Source organism: Panthera leo, chromosome E2, assembly GCF_018350215.1.
Source record: "Panthera leo isolate Ple1 chromosome E2, P.leo_Ple1_pat1.1, whole genome shotgun sequence".
Taxonomy (NCBI): Eukaryota; Metazoa; Chordata; class Mammalia; order Carnivora; family Felidae; genus Panthera; species Panthera leo.
Genome location: NC_056693.1, coordinates 12,063,412 through 12,078,303, shown reverse-complemented (window position 1 = coordinate 12,078,303; position 14,892 = coordinate 12,063,412). Strand labels below are relative to the sequence as shown.

At 49.6% G+C, this 14,892-nt stretch overlaps 1 protein-coding gene across 6 annotated transcripts in view; it reads right to left on the bottom strand.

The window, feature by feature from the left end:
* The window catches only part of ZNF229 (zinc finger protein 229), a 59,720-nt gene that overhangs the window by 35,848 nt on the left and 8,980 nt on the right, over positions 1 to 14,892 (bottom strand). For 2 of the 6 annotated variants that reach the window (XM_042920903.1, XM_042920902.1), the window contains exon 3: positions 11,910 to 14,067. In XM_042920903.1, the coding sequence (XP_042776837.1) occupies positions 11,910 to 14,067 (2,158 nt within the window). Of the gene's footprint in view, positions 1 to 6,177; positions 6,935 to 10,528; positions 14,068 to 14,892 lie in introns of those variants that run through there. The other 4 variants (XR_006197478.1, XM_042920906.1, XM_042920905.1 and 1 more) reach the window with 4 other exon arrangements.

Sequence of the window (14,892 nt, the reverse complement as noted above, 5' to 3'; positions counted from 1 at the left end):
CTGTGTGCATGAGGGTGAATGTCATGTGATAATGCCAAAGTGGTCCGTCTGTAATCTGTGAGTATCTGAGCCGGAGGGCTCTACGAGAGCTGGCTTCAGCCCTCAGCCCTCAGGGCTTGTGGCAGGACGGCAGGCAGGGCTGTCTCTAGCCCATGCCAATATGCCTTTGAGGATATTAGAAAATGTATCCCTTCTTCAAGATACTTTTCTTCCACCTGTTGGAAAATTCTTATCACATACTGATTTTTGTTGGAATAAAGCAACGGAGTACTTTTATTGTTACTTGCTGAAAATTGCATGTGTGTCCTATGTGAATAGTATGGCTTTGATGTGGTCTCCTTGTGCAGTACGCAGCCTGCACAGATGTGCATAGCCGCCCTACCCCCAGAAAGCCTGTCCAAAAACTTAAAGGCTAGTGAGACATGGCTGTGTGCACATGACAAAGCCTGTCACTGGCCAGTTCAAGTGACTATGAAGTATAGGACTATGGGAGGGCTTTTCTAGTGACCTTCCCATATCCCCTGCCCATGGGGATCAGTCTTCTATGGTCAGACCACAGGATCTGGTACTGACGTCCACTACAACACTTTTCATATCCTACTTCAATTTTCCTGGTTACTTTTTGCTTTCTCTCCTGTAACATGTGCTCCTAATGACTAGAAGTTGTATCATTTGTGTACATATGGCAAGTTTAGCATGCAGTAGGTGCCAAATGAATGAATGAATGAATGAATGAATGGAGAAGTCTGGGCCTTTGCCTGACTCAATCCTCAGACTGAAAAGATCAGATCCTGAGATCAAAGGTGCAAGGAAAACCCATGCATTGGGTATATGACCCATGCAGTGAACGCTGACTAGGAGAAAACGCAGTAGAGCCTGGCTGTTTAAAAAAAAAAAAAAAAAATTAGGGGCGCCTGGGTGGCTCGGTCGGTTAAGCGTCCGACTTCCGCTCAGGTCACGATCTCGCGGTCCGTGAGTTCGAGCCCCGCGTCGGGCTCTGTGCTGACAGCTCAGAGCCTGGAGCCTGTTTCCGATTCTGTGTCTCCCTCTCTCTCTGTCCCTCCCCTGTTCATGCTCTGTCTCTCTCTGTCTCAAAAATAAATAAACGTTAAAAAAAAAAATTAAAAAAAAAATTAAGACTCTGAAACCAGACTCCCTGGGTTCAAGGCGTGGCTTTGTCAGCCACTGGCTGTGTGCCCTTGGTCGAACCAGCTCCTGGTGCCTTAGTTCCTTCCTCTGTACAAGACAGGATATCGAGAGAACCTATTTCTAAGTGTCATTGTGGGAACTCAGTAAGTTATGACGTGCAAGGTGCTCAGAGTGGCACCTAGCACACAATAAGGAGTAAGTGTTGTGTACTGGGCTGTATGCTAAGTGCTCCAGATAAAAATGTAAGATTCAGTCCCTGATCAGGGTGCCTGGGTGACTCAGCCCGTTAAGCCTCTGATTTCGGCTCAGGTCATGATCTCGCGGTTTCTGAGTTCAAGCTCCTCATCGGGCTCTGTGCCAATAGCTCGGAGCCTGGAGCCTGCTTGGGATTCTGTGTCTCCCTCTCTCTCTCTGCCCCTCCCCTGCTCACTCTGTCTCTCTCACTCTCAAAAATAAACATACATTTAAAAAAAAAACAAAAACCCTAAAATTAAATAAATAAATAAAAATAAAAGACATCCCTTTGGGGCACCTGGGTGGCTCAGTTGGTTGGTGTCCAATTGGCTCAGGTCATGATCTTCTCGCGGTTTGTGGCTTTGATCCTCATGTCTGGTTCTGTGCTGACAGCTCGGAGCCTGGAGCCTGCTTGGGATTCTGTGTCCCCCTCTCTCTCTGCCCCTCCCCAGCTCGCGCTCTGTCTCTCTGGCTCTCAAAAATAAACATTAAAAAAAAAATCAGTCCCTGATCTAAAGGGGAGACAAACTAGGGGGTAGAGAGGTGAGCCAGTAAATTCACTGGAACGTGAGAGGGGCTGCAGCAGATGTGGCTGCACAAAACTGAACAAAGACACAGGGAACAGAAACCCGACACAGCCCGAGAGGGCTCCAGGCTGTCAGGGAAGGCTTTCGAGAGATGATAATTGAACTGTAGCTGATGCCCAAAGAAACAGAAGGCATTTGCCCAACTGACAAGGAAGGAGAAGGCTAATGAACAAGTGGCAATGTGGGCGAAAACACACACGTGGGCAATGCTGCGGTCCCACCAAAGGCCAGGAAGCACATGGGTATAGACTAGAACAGAGAGTCACAGGGCCAAGTCCGGCTAAGACAATGGCGGAGACATTACCAGGGGCTGATCCTGAAGAATCCTGAAGAGTTTCAACATTGTGTTACTATTATTATCATTATTATTATTATTATTATTATTATTATTATTATTATTAACCTTCAAGTACCAGTTTGGGTGTTACTTCCGCAGGAAGCCCTCCTTGATTATCTCCACCTTATCACGTACCGTCTTCATCCGTTCAAGCCCCTGTAACAAAACTACCACATAACGCGTGGTTTATAAAGAACAGAAATTTATTTGTCACAGTTCTGGAGGCCAGAAGCCCAAGATCACCATTAGGTGAGGGCCCTCTTCTGGATCACAGACTTCCACCTCTCCTCACAGGGTGGACCAGGCAAGGGAGCCCTCTAGGCCCTCCTTTATAAGGGCATTGATCTCACTCACGAGGGCTCTGCCCTCAGGCCATAACCACCTTCAAAGCCCTGCCTCTTTTTTTTTTTTTTTTTTTAACATTTATTTATTTTTGAGACAGAGAGAGACAGAGCATGAACGGGGGAGGGTCACAGAGAGAGGGAGACACAGAATCTGAAACAGGCTCCAGGCTCTGAGCTGTCAGCACAGAGCCCGACGCGGGGCTCGAACCCACGGACCGTGAGATCATGACCTGAGCCGAAGTCGGACGCTTAACCGACCGAGCCACCCAGGCGCCCCAAAGCCCTGCCTCTTAATACCATCACGCTGGGCCTTGGGATTTCAAACATGTGAATTTCAGGGGATCCAAACATTCATACCATGGCAGAGGCCGACTGTGGCTGGCATTTCTCCTATCGAAGCACTATACTGTGGTTGTTTCATTATCTTCCACCCTTGGCCATAAGCTCAGAGAGAGCAAGGGTGGCATTGCCTCGTCCAACACATATTTATTAAGTGCCTACTGTATGCCAGGCAGGGATCTAGAAACTGAAGATATAGCAATAAGGGTTATGGAGGGAAAAAAAAAAATGGGGCAGGGGGATAGGGAATGAAATGGGGTGGTCAGGAGAAGCCTCACGGGGGTGATCTGTGAGTAAAGACCTAACTGAGTAAAGGAGTGACCAACACAAATATCTGTACAGAGAACATTCTAGACAGAGCATACAGCAAGGGTCAACACCCAGAGGTGGCAGCATGCACGGCATGTGGCTAAAGTGGAGCGAGTGAGGGAAAGAATAATCAGAGACGAAAGAAAGGTAAACGCGAGCCAGATGCTATGCGGTCTTCTAGGCCGTTTTAAGGCTTTTGGCTGTTATCCTCATTAGGTGGGAATAAAGGCAGGGCTTTTGAACAGAGGAGTGACATGATCCAATTTAGGTTATCAATAGGGTTATTCTGGCTGCTGTTAAGAATGGACTAACAGTGGCAAGATGGGAAGCAGACCAGATGGTCGGTTATCACGACAATCCCAGCAAGGGATGATGGCGTCTTGGGTCAGGGACGCGGAGGTGGAGGCAGTGAGAAGTTGCTGGGGTCTGCGTTTATAATGAAGACACGGTCACTGGGCTCCGTCGATGGCTTCCATCCAGGGTGGAAGGCAGGGGGTGGAGGCTTTGGCCTTGTTCACTGGAAGGATGGAGAAGGTTTTGGAGAGCCAGGTTTTGCAGCCGATTAGGAGCTCAGTTTTGGAAACAGTGGGTTTGAGGTGTTGAAAAACACACCCATCGCGTGAGAAGTAAGGCAGAGGATTCAATTTCAGAAATACCAAACAAAAGCTGGGCAGTCTAGTTAACAGTAGGTTTACAAAGTACCGGAAATATGTATAAAACCCCGCCCTGCCCGGACCCACAGCGGAGTCCCAAACCCTTAGAAACTTCACTTCCTGGTCTTCCTTCCCCTCTCTGTTTCGCAGGCTTATTTTCACGGGCTTATTTTCGTGGACTTTGCAATGAGCATGTGCCAAGGAATAAAGGGAGGAGGGACTGAAAGTCTCTGGTCATCTCGGGGAATGTACATTTGTTCTAATCAGACCACTTTATGGCATAGGCATATGGGCATAGGCAACGCCTGGGTAAGGCTGTGACCTCTGTAGTGCTCAGCCAATGAGGAATCAGGGGAGGGGCTTCACACTAGGAGATAAATTGTCTGCTGTAACTGCCCCTCAGACACCAGCTCTTGCAAGAACGTTGATTAAAGCCTCACTTCACTGTGTTCCCAGTCTCCTTGTCCCTCCTTTGATTGGGTCGGTGGGCTGATTTCTCACTCATATTTACAGAGATTGAAGAAAAAAATTATCCCCTTCACAAGAGACAAAAGACATAAAATGCCTATGAATCAATTTCATTAAGAACACGGGGGCCTGGGTGGCTCAATTGGTTAAGTAGCCCACTTTGGCTCAGGTCATGATCTCATGAGTTTCAGCCCCGCATCAGGCTCTGTGCTGACAGCTCAGGGCCTGGAGCCTGCTTCGGATTCTGTGTCTCCCTCCTTCTCTGCCCCTCCCCCACTCTCTCTCTCTCTCTCTCGCTCTCCCTCAAAAATAAATAAACATTAAAAAAATTTTTTTAAAGAATAGACGAAAACCTCAGAATTTTATTGAGACACTTGAAGCGCTGACCACACCTCTGAGCTCACAGCGGCTCACGGGGCCCAAGGGTCTAGTCTGAGAGGGAATTTGCGATGTCTGGCTCCCACATACTATATGCAGCTAGGAGCAAAATTCAACCTTTCTATGCTTCCTCAGAGCACTTCCTAGCTAGTTCATTGTAAAGCTGTTTCAAAAACATTTTATTATAAACATTTCAAACACATGCAGAGGGAGACAGACTAGCAGAATGAACCCCCAGGTACCAATCATGCAGCTGAAGCAATTATCAACACGTGGCCACTCTTATTTCAACCATACGGCTACCTAGTCCCAACGTACACTTAGTATTTTGAAACTTTCCCCTGACACCATATTCATCATATTGTCTAATCCAAACATACGTCATCACGATGTGAAATAGTTTTAAAAGTGCTAACATTACACCTCAAATAATTAACATCAATTCTCTAATTTTATCAAATGGAGAGGCAGTTTGCAACCGAACAATTTGCCATTTGCTCTTTATGTCTAATCAGCCTCAAAGTTTGCATTCCCTGCCTCTCGGCGTGCAAGGTGAGGATGGGGCCAATAATTTGGGGCAGTTCTTTTCAAACTGTATTCAGAGACTACTCTAGATGTCTAGCTACAGGGAGGAGAAAAGCCAAGAGGTAAGCAGAGTTAGGGCTCCCCGGAAAAAGACAGAAGAGACATAGCTGGGTTTTTTTGTTTTGTTTGTTTGTTTGGTTTTGGTGGTGGGGGGTGGTTGACATAGCTTCTTGACATAAGAAAAGTCATTTTTATGTCCTGGCCCTCTTGTGATCTAAGCCTGACTGGCACCTGACACTACTTGCCGGAAGCACTTTTCTTGCAGAACTCCCTGCGATATGTTGAAATTGCAGAATAGACCTCGGTAGTTAACGGTTTTAAGGGAACAAAAAAGAATGTAAGAATACACAGCCACTTTCAGGCCACGAGATAGCCTAATCATATTTGGGACAATAAATCGATGGTAAAACTCCCAGGGCTGACCCCAAAGTGAAGCGTGGCCTGAAGCACATTCTTGAGTAATCTTTGCAGGATCTAAACCCCTTCGAGCACCCAGATCCCAGACCAAGTGAGGCCAGAGAATTGATGATGCTGACCCTTGCCGGCCCTCATGACTTCAACCAACGAAGACCCGGACTCGCCCACTTTAAGATGACTTTTGCCCCACTGCGCAAGACCCTTCATGAATATGTACGCACCCTTAGCTTAAAACTTCCCCAGTTTTATTGTTCCAGGAGACACTGCTTTGGGAAATATCCCGGGTGTTCCCCTTTACTCGTTGCAAGTAAAATCCTTCCTTTTCCTTTTCTTTTTTTTTTTTTTTTTTTTTTTTTTTTTTGTTTTTTGGGGGTTTTTTTTTGGCTTGGTTGTGTCCTTTAGCTCAACACTTACCAAGAGGTGAACCCAGTTTGGGGTAACAAGATACCCCCCTGGAGACAGAGCTACCAGATGCCAAGCCCAGCGTTCAGAAGCCAAGATTCCAGAAACCTTGGGGTGCTGAGCCCGAACCGCCCCCCTGCCAACCCCAGGGATGAACAGACCAAGCCGTCCCCCATACTCGGAGATGAACTGCTGGGCCCGTTCCTCTCTCCAGTCGGGGACGCCTGGCCCCGACCATTATCCCCCAAACATGAGCCAACGCCCTCCGGCCCCCCCGCCTGGATCTGGAGATGAACATTCCAAGACTGACACCAATCCCGACGCGGGGATGCACAGCTCCTACCTCCAAAACCTGCAGAGGCACTACCGCAGTCCCCCCAAATCCAGCTCAAGCTCGCCCACCTCTTCCCAAGGAATGCCGGGCGAGCACCTCAACACTCCGCCCCGCCAAGAAGCCTCTTTCATTGGCCACCAGTCCCCGCTTCCAACTCCTCCCATCTAGCAACAGGGCGCGATCACGACTATACACCCTCCACCCCTAGCGCTTCCGACCGGGGCGCGGTCCGGGCTGGACTCACCTCAGCGCCCCAAACAAGGTCGCCCACGGCGCCCGCCAGAGCCCATAACGCATGCGCAGGAAAGTCTGCGGACTACAATCCCCAGAAGCCCCTGCGCCGCAGCCGCCAGGGGGCCCGTGCCCCTGCTGAGGTCACCCGCACGCCAGTCATTTACCTAAAACGAAAATAACAACAATCGCAAGAGTGGTAAAATAACAGTGAAACGCTAGCAATAATGAAAACAAATCATTCTCCACCCGTGATAATAAAGGAGAGGCAAGATTCTCTTACCACCTGGAAATGAGCACTTGTTCCCATTTTAGTGAAAATCCTTTACAGGTTCTTAACTCTGCAGACATAACCTTTGATTTTATAAACACGCAATTTTTCAATTAAAATGTATTTAAATACCCTTTTCACGGCTTGTTTCCATTGAAGGGGACTCTGGAAGATCTTCCACACTTCAGAGCTGACATAGTCCTGTAATAGGTTTCTCCTTCTCTGAAGCAGAAAAATTAACAACCAGTGCCTTCTGTTATTAATCAGGGGATAGCAGGAGTCTGGGTGGGTGGTGGGTGGTGGGTGGAGGTCTTATAAGAGGCCTATTTCTACAAATCACGAAGACATGGGAAGTTTTCAGATTCCCATCTGAAGAAGCGGAGCGGAGAAGTCTCCGCTCTTGGGACTTACTTTTTGCATTTTAAGATTCCTGTTAGAGAAAGTCTCTTTTTTTTTGTGCCATCACGGGGTAAGAAAATTGTAGAAGGATTTCCCTAGAGGCCCACAATTCTCGCCTGGAGGAAAGCACCAAAACAAAACAAAACAAAACAAACAAAAACAAACCCCAAAACAAAACACAAAAACAAAAAACGGGTGAGAACATATTCTCTCTTTGCTAGCTCTGGTCCTAGACATGGGAGATAATTGAAGACCCCCATCGCCATGCCTTGGCAGGAGCTGGAGAAATAATATCCAACTATCAACTGGCATTGCAACTTAGGCACATGAAGAGAACAGCAAAATTCTTTTGGCCTATCCCTGTCTATTGATATCTTGACATTAGTTTCCTCATGATGGAAAAAAAAAAAAAGTGCAATCTTCCAGGGCTGGGAGTCATCCTTAATTTTGGCAGATACTAAGTCTTTTTACTGGATAGAGGGGGATGTTTTCTTTAACGTGCTTCAGTAATATCTGCCATAAATACGTCAATTCTCCACGTTTGCATTAATTTATTCTGTAGCCTCTTTTTTTTTAACATATATATTTTAACATTTATTTATTTTTGGGAGACAGAGAGTGAGAGGGGAAGGGGCAGAGAGAGAGGGAGACACAGAATCTGAAGCAGGCTCCAGGCTCTGAGCTGTCAGCAGAGAGCCCAACGTGGGGCTGGAACTCACGGACCACAAGATCATGACCAGAGCTGAAGTCGGACGCTCAACTGACTGAGCCACCCAGGCGCCCCTTAGCCTCTCCTTTTTGACCTCTCTCCTATTACTTTCTCGCTTGCCCACTCTGCTCCAACCACAGCGGGCTTAATGGTTGTATCCCCAGTGCTTAGACCCACAGTGCCTGACACATAGTACCTCTCGATTCATCAAATTTCAGTCAGAAGTAACAATTCAAGAGATAAAGATGCTATGCATGTACTCCTGATGGCCAAATTGCATGACACCGTGTTACACCGGGACCCTGGGGTCCAAGGCAACAACAGGCTTATTAGGTGTTTTCAGTGCTGTGAGCAACACAGCTGGATGCGGGAGATCTCCCAAGTGTGTGAATAACTCCACTTTAATCTCTGACCTGCTACCTATCACCTCATCCTAGTGGGTGCTGGTAGATTACCTCACCAAATTGGCACGCTTTCTTCTCCATCTGGTGATGGAATAATACTAGGCTGGGTTTTATACCGGAAATATTTACATTCAGGCTAACAACTGTTCTGAGGAACAGTTACACCTCGTCTGGACCCACAAAAGCTGCTTGGAGATGGGTAGCTTAAATCTCTGACTCTACCTTATAAAATGACCACATGTCAACCTTTTGCTAGGACACAGCCTTACTGTCACCATACACTTTATACCAGACTCGTCTCCCCCCAACCAACCCACTTCCGTTAGAGCCAACTCATTCAACATCATTCTTGGTATGCTACCGATCATTCCATCGCTGACTCCGCTCTGCAGATGGTGCTCTTACAACTCTCCAAACGCCCTGAAACTCGTATTAACCTTTCTACCATATGACATTCAAAGAATGACAACAGAGTAACACCTCACTTCACTTGCTGCTGCTGATTTTGCACGGAAAGCACCGCGCATTTACACCCAACGCAAACCAATCCATAGCGGTTACAGCACTGCCCTTGACTCTCTCGTAGCCCTTGCTGCCACTGAAATACCAGCAGCCGACTGGCAGCTGGGTCAGCTGTAGGCAACCCAGGGGCATGTCAAGGCCAGCCTCCAGCAGGTAGAATGATCAGGGCACATCTACAAAAGTTGACTGTTGCCACAACCATTCCAACCGTGTGATTCTCCCACGCTTGTTAGTAGGTATGGAGTTTCAAGACACATCCACGAATTCTCTGGTCCTCCTTCCAGGAGGCCTACTGCCCCTTCCCATAAACTAGTGGCTCCGACGGAACAGAAGAAAGCAGAAGTGATGGTGATTTCAGGGTCAAAAAAGGCACTGTGGCTTCTTGCTTGCTCTCTCCCCTCTGCTCACTTGCTCTGAGGGAAGTCAGTTGCCCTGTCATGAAGGCTCTCAGGCAGTCCTGTACAGAAGCCCACGTGGTGAGGATCTTAGACCTTTTTCAACAGCCACTGAGGAACTGAGGCCTCCTGTTCAAGGCTCTTTTGTGCCCAGAGCCATCTTGGAAGCAGATCCTTTAAGCCCTGGTCAGGCATTCAGAAGACTGTAGCTGCAGGCAGCATCTGACAGCCAGTTCCAGAACACTGGGGATGTGCTGCCCAATTTTAAGAATCTGAGGTCCTCCTTTGGAAAGCCAGTAAGCGAGTTGAACTTTCCGACCACAAACCTTGAAGGTCTGAGGTGTAGGAATGGCGTCTACGCTGGCTCTTTGGCTCTAAAACCCACCCCACGATTAGAAGGAATCACCCTGCTGCTGTTCCATAAAATACTGGAGATTTTCTTCAAGCCCCCTTCCGAAAGCTAACCATTGCACTCTGCTCGACTCCCAGACATGCTAACTATTCGCTTAGACAGAAGGTGCCCCTTGCCCACCTCCCTGACGTTCTTTGTCTAGTAGCCCAGGCAGCAGAGAGGAGCTCAGCCTGGACTGTGCCCCAGGTCTCGAGCCTCCCGGATGAAGAAGTCAGACTACCGGGAATGCCCTCTGTGAAGCCAGGCTTGGGGGCTCACTGGTCCCAGAGGGTCAGGATGCAGACTGGAGCACCACAGCTCCTCCCGGTTCTCCGGATCACCTCGTTTCTGCCCAAGCCAAAAAAAATTATGCAGCCTCTGAAAGTATCTAAATCACAAATTTCTCAGTTCATTTGTATACCTTATATGTGGTACTAGGTGCTAAGTCAACAGTAGAAAAAGCCAAAAAAAAAGAAAAAAAAGTACAGAGGTTGTAACAGGGATCTTTGACCATAAGGCACTGTTCCACCAGACTCATTTTTTTAAAAAATAGCTTTACTATCGTTATAAAACTGATATATACTCTTCGTGAAAAAGTAAAATGCATAAAAGTACATGAATGTATTACATGCCCCACATCCCACTTGCCAGAGATATGCAGTTATCACACTAACCTTTCACACTTTTTTTTTCTTTTCTCTCTCTCTAAACATACACACACAAAAACATACCAACAAAATGGAGTCATACTAAAATTGTTCCACAACTCTCCTGACTCACAAAATAATTTGTGGGCAACCTTCAATGCCACTGTAGGCACTGAATATTTTTAGTGGTTTTTGCTCATTTACATGTGCCTTTATTTGTTACACTTGGGAGTTCTGTTTTTTTTTTTTTGCTATAGTAAGAAAACTCTAAGAAACTCAGCTGGAGGCATACATCTTCTTCCACATGTGCAACTATCTCCCAACTATCAGTGACTACACACTCATTGCCACTTCAAAGGTTATACAAATGGGACTCGATACACTGACAAATCCTTTCCAAAAAAAGACTACTTCTTTTCACTCCTACCAGTATATTCACGAGTGCCTATTTCCACAGGTCCCACCGATGGTGGCTTTGGTGACTCTATGTTCTGTTCTGACAAGTTAAAGGGGTGTTTCTGGGTTTTTTTAAATGCTCTAATACGTATCTTTAAAAACACGGGGAAACGAAACGAACGGGGCAGAAATATTCATGACAGCAATAAATTAACCAATAAATTCAATGCAATGCCAGTCGGACTGTGTTTTTAAAACTTGATAAAATGCGATGGTCCTGCCATACAGCACAGCCTGTCTAGGAGAGCGGTGTATCTCTAGGAGATAAAACACATTCACCGCAGCACGATAAAAACATGATGGCGATACATCACGTGGAGATACACCTGCCAAGAGGCGGACTCTCGAACTGTTCCCAGCCTTCTGAAAGTGACTTGCCCTAACCAATGTGCGCATCATCTCTCCATTTTTGTAGAAACCATCTTCTAAAAGGTACGCACGATGTTGGTTTTAGTAAGGTGACGGCTTTTTCCTACATTTGTCCCATGTGTAGGTATTCCCCCCCCTCTCCCCCACCCGGCAAGGAATCCACGTTCACAGTCTGCTCCTCGGACACACTCCTATGTCATTCGTAAAAAGCTCCCTCCTGGGCCGACTCTGATGAGAGCGGCGATTTTTACCGAGGCCCCGCCGTACTTCAAGGACGGCCCTCTGGGGGACAGACCCTTGGAGAGCAAAGTTGGCGACGCAAGTGCTTTTCTCATCTATCAACCTTCCGGATCGTCCCTTCCTGGGCAGGCCAACTGCTGGGACGGGTCACCCTCCACCGGAGCCCTCCCTGCGCATCCCGTTGGCAAAGCCTTCCTCCTGCGTCGGCGCTCAGACGGGCGTCAAGTTCTGAGTTCTGCCTCGGCGCGTGTCTGCTTCCCCGGTTTCTCGCCAGCGTGCGCTCGCTGGTGATTCCGCAGCCCTGAGCTGTAACTGAAGCCCTTCCCGCACTCCCCGCACCTGTAGGGCTTCTCGCCGGTGTGGACCCTCTGGTGGACGTGAAGACAGGAGCTTCGCCCAAAGCCCTTCCCGCACTCCTCGCACCTGTAGGGCTTCTCGCCAGTGTGGACCCTCTGGTGGCCTTGAAGATGTGAGCTCTGACTGTAGCCCTTCCCACACACGTCGCATCTGTAGGGCTTCTCTCCCGTGTGCACCCTCTTGTGACTGAGGAGGCCAGAGCCGTACCTGAAGCCCTTGCCACATTCGTAACACGTGTAGGGTTTCTCCCCCGTGTGCAGTCTCTGGTGGGTGCGCAGATTTGAGCCGTAACTGAAGCCCTTGCCACACTCCTCACACGTGTACGGCTTCTTCCCCGTGTGGATCCGCTGATGTTTGTAGAGGCTCGACGTGCAGCGGAAACCCTTCCCGCACGCTTCGCACTTGTAGGGCTTCTCGCCCGTGTGGACCCTCTGGTGGATGAGGAGCCCCGAGCTGTAACTGAAGCCTTTGCCGCACTCGGCACACTTGTAGGGCTTCTCGCCCGTGTGGGTCCTCTGGTGGATGAGGAGGTCGGAGCTGTAAATGAAGCCCTTGCCACACGCGTCGCACACGAACGGCCTCTCCCCCGTGTGGACCCTCTGGTGACTGTGGAGGTCCGAATTGCGCCGGAAGCCCTTCCCGCACTCGCCGCACTTGTAGGGCTTCTCCCCGGTGTGGACCCTCTGGTGGACGTGGAGGTCCGAGCTTCGGCCGAAGCCCTTCCCGCACTCGCACTTGTAGGGCTTCTCCCCCGTGTGCAGCCTCTGGTGCCGGAGCAGCCCCGAGCTGTAGCTGAAGCTCTTCCCGCACACGTCGCAGTCGAAGAGGCGCTGCCCCGTGTGAACCCGCTGGTGGGCCCGGAGGTACGAGTTGTAGCTGAAACCCTTGTCGCACTGGTCGCACCGGTAGGGCTTCTGCCCCGCGTGCGCCTTCTGGCGGCTGCTCGGGTGGGAGCCGCACGAGAGGCCCTTCCCGCACTCGCACTCGGCGCCGCAGCCCAAGGGCTTCTCCCCCGGGTGCACGTGCCGGTGCTTGTGGAGCGCGGACTTGGCGTAGAAGCCCTTGCCGCACTCGCCGCACGCGTAGGGCTTCTCGCCCGTGTGCAGCCGCCGGTGCACCTGCAGCACCGAGCTGTAGCTGAAGCCCTTCCCGCACTCGCCGCACTTGTAGGGCTTCTCCCCGGTGTGGACCCGCTGGTGGACGAGCAGGTTGGAGCTTCGACCGAAGGCCTTCCCGCACTCCTCGCACGCGTAGGGCTTCTTTCCCGTGTGCACGCCCTGGTGGATGAGCAGAATCGACCGATACCGGAAGCCCTTCCCGCACACGTCGCATCGGTAGGGCATCTCCCCGGCGGGGGCCCGGGGCCGGCTGGGACCGCGCGCGTTCTGCCGGAGGCCCCGGGCGCGCCCGTTACCCTTGGAGGGTTTCTCGTCCGTGGGGGTCCTCTGGGGCCCCTCGAGGCGGGCGGTCTGCCTCAAGCCCGTACCACCCTCGGGATATCTACGGGCTTTCTCTTTCCAGGGCGCTCCGGGCTGGGCGGGAAGGTGCGAGGCGCCCCTGAGGCCATCTCCGCGTTCGCTGCTTCTCAGGTCATCCTCTTCCGGGGCAGGGTGACGGAGGGTTGACTTTTTCAGGCGGTCTCTTCCACAGCGCTCGCGATCACACGGTCTCTCTCTTTCGGGTAACCCGTGGTCATCGTGACAACGTGACACCCAGCGGAAGCCGAAACCGTCCCACTCAGGTTTATCCGTTGTACCCTGCGTGTCAAGTTTTTTACACCTTTCCAGAACATTCCACGACTCGTTCACAAAGGCTTTCATCCAAGATTCTTGAACGGATACCGGTCGTAGAGCTTTCCAGGGTGGAAACGCTTGATTTTCCGAACCGATGGGTCCTTGAAGACCGCTGGCCAAATTGCCAATTGGCGAACCCCGAGGAGATGCTCCTTCCCACCCCTGGCAGGGAGAAGCGTCCTCCGAGAACTGGAAATCCTTCCCTTGAAGATTCACTTTACAGTCTTGACTCCCAGTTAATTCACCAGCCGCCTGTTCCCCGATTTTCCAGTAGGACAGCTCTCTGTAGGAAAGGCACTTAAGTTCCCTTTCTTGACTATACTCCAGATCCTTTTCATTCTTGTCTCCTGTGGGGTGAAAGACAGTTCAGAGATGAGAACAAGTACAAGAATGGCTCAGGGATCTCAAGTCAAGTCAGGCTTTCAGGCCCGGACCAGTAACGGCCTGGAGCAAAATCCACCCGTGTGTATCATAACTACCAAGGCACTTCTTTTATATCTGGAAAAGAAAAAAAAAAAAAAAAAAAAAAGAAGAGGTTCCTATTAATAAGCTTCGTAGCCAGACATTAAATGACCCTACCAGTAATGAACTGCATCTCATCTAGTTGCCCAAGCGAGAAAGAAATTCCAAACAGATTCCTACAGAGAAGATTCCCTTCTCCGCTTAATGTTGTTGTTCATAACAATAATATCCAACATTATTATGATGCTTCCTACGGTGCTGACGATATACACCGGTTAACTCACTTAACCCTCAGAGTAACACTGAGGTGGGAACCCTTACCATTTTTGTTTAACGGATGGGGGGTCCAGGGCACAGAGAGGGTGAGTGACCCAGTGAAGTCACTCCACCATGCGGTGCCGAAGGGGTGGGCAGGGAGTCAAACAGGGAAGTCCGGTTTCAGAGCCATACTGAGCACTGCCTCCCAGAGTGAATCTGTGAGCACGTGTGAGCTGAACTTGGGCGAGAAACAAAGCACCAAATCCTCCAAAGTGCACCAGCTGTGTCCCGGCTTCCAGAAGCGTATCGAATAGGAATCCACATGATACTGACAGGGCACAGAGGCAGAAACATGTTCAGCTTCTCTCTGTCACTAACCGCAAGCCATCAAACCATCACGTTTACCACGTAGTTCAAGGTTAAAGAAATCTGCCCATGCTTTCTGATATTCC